This window comes from Alosa sapidissima, chromosome 5 (genome assembly GCF_018492685.1).
Source record: "Alosa sapidissima isolate fAloSap1 chromosome 5, fAloSap1.pri, whole genome shotgun sequence".
Lineage (NCBI taxonomy): Eukaryota > Metazoa > Chordata > Actinopteri > Clupeiformes > Clupeidae > Alosa > Alosa sapidissima.
The window spans coordinates 5,631,827-5,639,326 of NC_055961.1; the positions used below are offsets into that span (position 1 = coordinate 5,631,827).

General features: G+C 50.1%; 1 protein-coding gene across 1 annotated transcript in view; it reads right to left on the bottom strand.

Annotated features, from left to right (window-relative positions):
- The window catches only part of LOC121709991 (reticulon-4 receptor-like 1), a 98,860-nt gene that overhangs the window by 91,341 nt on the left and 19 nt on the right, over positions 1-7,500 (bottom strand). Inside the window, exon 1 of the mRNA XM_042093767.1 lies at positions 6,803-7,500. This exon is cut by the window's right edge and continues 19 nt beyond it. Coding sequence (XP_041949701.1) covers positions 6,803-6,815 — 13 coding nt within the window. The 5' untranslated portion in view covers positions 6,816-7,500. The remainder of the gene's footprint in view (positions 1-6,802) is intronic.

Sequence of the window (7,500 nt, forward strand, 5' to 3'; positions counted from 1 at the left end):
CCTCCTCACCACTACCCTACACCTCCTCACCACTACCCTACACCTCCTCACCACTACCCTACTGCTCTCCTGACACCTCCTCACCACTACCCTACACCTCCTCACCACTACCCTACACCTCCTCACCACTACCCTACTGCTCTCCTGACACCTCCCCACCACTACCCTACACCTCCCCACCACTACCCTACTGCTCTCCTGACACCTCCTCACCACTACCCTACACCTCACCACTACCCTACACCTCCCCACCACTACCCTACACCTCCCCACCACTACCCTACTGCTCTCCTGACACCTCCTCACCACTACCCTACACCTCCTCACCACTACCCTACACCTCCTCACCACTACCCTACTGCTCTCCTGACACCTCCCCACCACCTCCTCACCACTACCCTACACCTCCTCACCACTACCCTACACCTCCTTACCACTACCCTACTGCTCTCCTGCAGAGATGTATAATAACGAAGTAGAACTGCTTCATTACTGTACTTAAAGGATAATTCCGTTATTTAATCCTTTTCTGGTTTGTTTTGGATGAACTAGAGTGGTGGACACCGAAGTTTTGACGATGGGTCCTGTCTCGACTTTCTGACTCGTTTTGAATTGCCTTTGACTGTTTCAGAGTGGCTGGCTATGGGCATGCACAAACATGTCCTTAAAACAACCCTTAACGTTCGTTTTTAAAACTGTGCAACTCACTGAGTGGTTAGTGATGTTAGTTGATGTTCCAAAACAAGTTGTGTAGCGAAATACAGTTTCTGTCGTGTTTTATTTGCCATTTTTTAAAATCCCATTGATTTCTGTTGGAAGACTCATTGCTCCTTGATATCACTGCACTACCGGAAACGAAAAGGGGGTCTGTTTACGGTTGTAGTCTTTCCCCCGCGAGACCTTCTTTTACTGCCTATGCTTCAGACTCAAATATTGAGCGGAAGTTTATACACGGTTGTGAGGTATCTGAAAAAATCGTTCCACAATAGCAAATAACACGGATTGAAATCATACATTGCGCTGATATATATATATATATATATATATATATATATATATTTTTTTTAATAACCAACGAACACCACTAACCACTGTTTTAATGGTATTGATTGACACTGACATACTTATAACTAATGCTAGGTTAATAAACTGATTGTTGCAAAGTTACTGAGGGTAGGCCTACGAGGCATTGGCAACATTGTATGTGTGCTGAAAGTTTATTTAGAAGACAGTTTATAGACACGCTTTTGTTTACAAAACGTTAAGCTCAGTGTTTTTAAGGTGCTCTTGTGCATTACTGTCTTTGTACTGCTGCTAAAGCCAAATAAATTGTGAGTGTCCTTTAGGCATTTGAAATAATATAAACAATATGATATTACCTCCCCACCACTACCCTACTGCTCTCCTGACACCTCCTCACCACTACCCTACACCTCCTCACCACTACCCTACTGCTCTCCTGACACCTCCTCACCACTACCCTACACCTCCTCACCACTACCCTACACCTCCCCACCACTACCCTACACCTCCCCACCACTACCCTACTGCTCTCCTGACACCTCCTCACCACTACCCTACACCTCCCCACCACTACCCTACTGCTCTCCTGACACCTCCTCACCACTACCCTACACCTCCCCACCACTACCCTACTTACTCTCCTGACACCTCCTCACCACTACCCTACACCTCCTCACCACTACCCTACTTACTCTCCTGACACCTCCTCACCACTACCCTACACCTCCCCACCACTACCCTACTGCTCTCCTGACACCTCCTCACCACTACCCTACACCTCCCCACCACTACCCTACTTACTCTCCTGACACCTCCTCACCACTACCCTACACCTCCTCACCACTACCCTAGACCTCCCCACCACTACCCTAATTACTCTCCTGACACCTCCTCACCACTACCCTACACCTCCTCACCACTACCCTACACCTCCCCACCACTACCCTACACCTCCTCACCACTACCCTACTGCTCTCCTGACACCTCCCCACCACTACCCTACACCTCCCCACCACTACCCTACACCTCCTCACCACTACCCTACTGCTCTCCTGACACCTCCCCACCACTACCCTACACCTCCCCACCACTACCCTACACCTCCCCACCACTACCCTACACCTCCTCACCACTACCCTACTGCTCTCCTGACACCTCCCCACCACTACCCTACACCTCCCCACCACTACCCTACACCTCCTCACCACTACCCTACTGCTCTCCTGACACCTCCCCACCACTACCCTACACCTCCTCACCACTACCCTACACCTCCTCACCACTACCCTACTTACTCTCCTGACACCTCCTCACCATCATCCTCCTATATATCCCTCCTCTACCTGGAAAAGTGAGTTGTTTTGATTTACTTTACTTTACTTATCACCACACACACACACACACACACACACACACACACACACACACCTGCCTTACTTCCCTTGCGCCCCCCCCCCCCCCCCCCCCCCCGCTCTTCTCACATCTCCATCTCCAGGCCGCCTCAGCCAGCTCAGTGCATAATCCCTCTTACGGAACACGAACACGAACACGAACACGAACGCGCGCTCCAACACAGAGCCGCCGCCCCGCTGTGGGACCCCGCGGCTTCGCCCGCGTCTTTGGAAACACTCAGGAGGAACAGAGAGAGAGAGAGAGAGAGAGGGAGAGGCAGACCGACAGACAGACGGAGAGAAAGAGAGAGAGAGATGGAGAGAGAGAGAAGGAGGAAGAAAGACAGTAGGTTTGCTTCTGCTGCTAAGCCGTCACTAATCTCTGAGCAGTCTTCCTCCCAGCACTCGCGCTCCTGCTAGGTGTGTTTCCCACAATACAGCCGCGTACAACAAGTGTCTGGAACCAGCTGTCTGTGGGCACGGACTCTGGGTAGAGAAGACAGCGCTGTCTGTGGGCACAGACTCTGGGTAGAGAAGACAGCGCTGTCTGTGGGCACGGACTCTGGGTAGAGAAGACAGAAGTAGCTCGCTTCCCTCAGATGCTCCTTATGTGCTATGTGCACTCCAAACAGTTCTATGTATAATATGCATACGTGTGCACTCCAAACAATTCTGTGTATGCATGTAACACACACACACACACACACACACACACACACAATCCAGGCCTGTTCCTGGGCTGTGTACACGTGTTTACGCTGTGTGTGTGTGTGTGTGTGTGTGTGTGTGTGTGTGTTTGTGTGTGTGTGTGTGCGTGTGTTATTGTGTGTGTGTGTGTGTGTTATTGTGTGTGTGTGTGTGTGTTTGTGAGAGAGTGTGTGTGTGTGTGTGTGAGTGTGTGTGTGTGCACGTGTGTGTGTGTGTGTGTGTGTGTGTGTGTGTGTGTGTGTGCACGTGTGTGTGTGGTATCTCCTTAGAGCCCCCTGGCTGCCCCAGGCCTGAGTGTGACTGCCTCTTTTGTATGTGTGTGTGTGTGTGTGTGTGTGTGTGTGTGTGTGTGTGTGTGACTGCCTCCTGTGTGTGTGTGTGTGTGTGTGAGAGTGTGACTGCCTCCTGTGTGGGTTCTCCTAATGGGAGCTGATTCATGCTCTGCACATTTCACTTTCAAAAACAAACATCCACTCCACTCTGCTCCGCTACCACCCCCACACACCCCTCCACCACCACCACCCCCACACACACCTCCACCACCACCACCCCCACACACCCCTCCACCACCACCACCCCCACCACCCCCACACACACCTCCACCACCACCACCCCCACACACCCCTCCACCACCACCACCCCCACACACCCCTCCACCCCCTCCACCACCCCCACCACCCCCCACACACCCCTCCACCCCCACCACCCCCACCACCCCCACACACACCCCACCACCCCCACCACCCCCACACACCCCTCCACCACCACCACCCCCACACACACCCCACCACCCCCACCACCCCCACACACCCCTCCACCACCACCACCCCCACACACCCCTCCACCACCACCACCCCCACACACCTCCACCCCCTCCACCCCCACCACCCCCTGTCTTTCCAAATCTCTGCCCTATCAGGAGTCTCTCTTTCTGCCCCTCTCCACTTTTTCTTTTTTCTTTATCTCTCTCTCTCTCTCTCTCTCTCTCTCTCTTTTTTCCCCTGTCTCTCCCTCACTTGTTCACTCTCCTTCCTCTCTCTCTTCTCTCTCCTCTTCTCGTCTCCCACTCTCCTCCCTCCCTCCCTCCCTCCATCCGCTGAAACAGAGACACAACGCTGTCGGGTCTGTAATGAAGAACAAACAGTCCGGCAGCTCGGGGGTCCAGTGGCAGCACTTAAAACGGCCCGCACCACAGGACACCAGCTCCCTCCCTCCCTCCTTCCTCTCTCTCTCTTTCCCTCCAGCCCTCTCTTTCCTTCGCTCTCTTTACATCTGCCTTCCTGTCTCTCTACATCTGTGTCTCTTTTTCTCATTCTCTCTGCAGTGCCCCCCTCTGTCTCTCTCACACACACACACACACTTTCTCTCACTCACACACACTCTCTCTCTTTCTCTCACTCACACACACACATATCTCTCTCTCAATCTCTTCCTCATCCTTCCTCAGCATCTTTGTGCTGCTCTGCCCCCCCCCCCCCCTCTCTAGATAGATAGATAGATAGATAGATACTTTATTGATCCCCAGGGGAAATTCAAGAACTCTCTATCTCTCTCTCCACCTCTACCTCTCCATCACTTTTCCCCCTGAATCAACATCTCTCTTTAACCCCCTCTCCCTCCGTCTTTCTCTATACCCCCCTCTCTCTCTCTCTCTGTCCACCTCTACCTCTCTCTCCATCACTTTCCCCCCTGAATCAACATCTGTCTTTATCCCCCTCTCCCTTCGTCTTTCTCTCTACCCCCCTCTCTCTCTATTTCTGCCTCTCAGTGTCATGGTGAATAACTGTCTGCTGCCACAGCACCTTTGCCACATGAAACACAATAACATACATTTCATTGGAGAAGTTGTATTCTATATAGCGTTGCTCCCTGTAGTTCGGCCAAACGGAAGGCGGTGCAATTGCTGTTGTGTGTGTAGGTTCCTATCAGGAGCCGACATATGGTCACAAAACAGAACAAGCCCAGTGAAGCCACCTGACATGGTGGGAGAGAGCCAAGCACATGGCAGCAAGGCAGCAAGGCCGTTTGAGGTTGGGTTTCTTCACATATTCAGTCACACACCAACTATGACCCCAAGACAATGTGTCAAAAATGTTTTTCAACATCACACATATGTATTAAATGTGCATGCATGTCATCTGTATGGAATGTGAGATGTGGTCCTGTGGAATATCTCTCTCTCTCTCTCTCTCTCACACACACACACACACACACACAGACAGAGAGAGAGAGAGAGAGACTGAGAGAGAGAGAGAGAGAGAGAGAGAGAGAGAGAGGAGACACACACACACACACACACACACACACAGAGAGAGAGAGAGAGAGAGACGCACACACACACACAGAAGAGCTGATGTATCCAGAATCCTGAGCACTCAACAACATCACGCTCACTGTGTTACTGTCCAATCCCAGACTAAGATTGCAGTTCAAACTGTATTTCAGAGCCACTTACATAAAACCACTTCATACACATTTATCCAAAGCAGCACTCTGGGACTGACTCCTACTCAGACACGGGCTCCCTTCTAAACCAACTGGACAAACACAGCAGTCTCCAACCACACAGGATATTCAAACACATGTCCTAGGCAAGGAGTTTACATCAAAGAGCCTTTAGCCACGCTATGTGTTAGTGGCATGTGCCGTTCAGCAACAGAACGCCATAACGACGCGTCATTTATCAATATCAGAACCACGGAGAGCTCCAACACTTAGCTTCCGGCCACTTTGAATGCAAATGTGTAGAAAATAGGTGTAGATAAATCGTCAATAACAAACACTGCTTTAGACAGAGAAAAATAAGCGGATCCGTGTTTGATGTTTCCCTCTGTCTCCGTGCGGTAGAGGAACTTAGCACCACGCTGTGGCAAAGATCCGTGCCCGTCGCCTGCCTAGTCTAATCCCACGGAAGCTGAGCTGTTCCAACCTGCCCCTAAAGTAGGTTATGGATTGATTTGAATGTTTTACTAATGATTATTTTCAATTCGTCAGAAACACGAAAGTGGACTGGAAATTGCTCTTTCGTTTTCATTATAATGAGACCTAATGCAGATGCTATTGAGTCATGTGAATAACATTGTGGTAATACACGATAACTTTTGTCGGCCACTGGGACCCTTTTCAGCGGCTTCAGCGGGTACCGTGAATAGTCATAAGCGAATGCCCTGGAGGCTGACTCCAAACTCACTGATCCTAAAGGAATAAATAGACCCGTCGCCACAGCTGCTTGGAGCTGAGCCGCTCAATTTCCCCTCCAAGACGAGCAACCCTGCCGGCGCGAAGCCGCTGAAAGCCTCGTCAACTGCACTGCGGCAGTACTCTTCTATTTTTAAGAATAATGTTACGTGATATGTATAAATATTTAATTCACACCAAAGACACAAACCTCGCTTAGGCAAGTTTAAGCGCAGAGCCTTGGTCCAAGCTCACACCACACAAACTGGACATGCCCACATCACGACGAGGTGTCTCTAATTTCATATCAAAGTAGTTTATCCAAACCACCATACAGACCCAGACACTCACTGTATCAACACAAACACACGCAGCCAGTCAAAGACAAACACTCCACTGTTCCCAAGGTTAGAACAGTCCAGATGTTTTGCTCGATATAAAGCACTAATACGGCGCTATTACCAAGTGAAAATATGAAAAGGGGGCAACAAAGAATTGCTTACCTCGCCTGAACATCCTGCAGACGCACTGGAGTCTCTTCAGATCCGTTGGGTATTCCAGTCAAACCAAATAGTTCATTTTTCCACGGCTGTAGGGTATTCCTTCTTCAATTCGTGAAAGTTTATGGGCGGCGTGTTTATTTACTAGAAAGCTCGATACCCTGTTGGTTTATCCAGCAACAAACAAGCTCAATGACATCAAACCCAGCAAAGTAAACAACCTTTTTATACAGACAGACGTCTACAATATCAGATCCTCGGTTTGGTGGAGAAACGATATTTGATGAATGAGAATTGGGATTAGCCCAAAGGCGCGCTGCTCCTTGAGAATTGTGGCATTACAGACACGAGTTTGGAGATGACGGTCCAGCGACGAACGAACAGCATTCGGAATTTAGGTCGACTTTACTGTTACATTGCCTGAATGAAATATCAAACAGCCCCCAGTTGTCACAGCCTACCTTAGTTTCTGAAGGAATACCGGTAGCTCTGTGCTGGCCTGACAACCTCCAAAACACGCCTCTTGGAGAAGAAACCAAAACAGATCTCTGTCGTTTTTGGGGCTGGTTTAAAATGCTAAGTGCTCACATGTGAAAATCTTTTTTTTTTTTACACGCGCTTCGGGGTGTCGCTGTGCTCTCGTACAGCCACCAGTGACGTTTCTGCCGGTGACCAGGTCGCTCCGTTCTGTCTGAGATCTG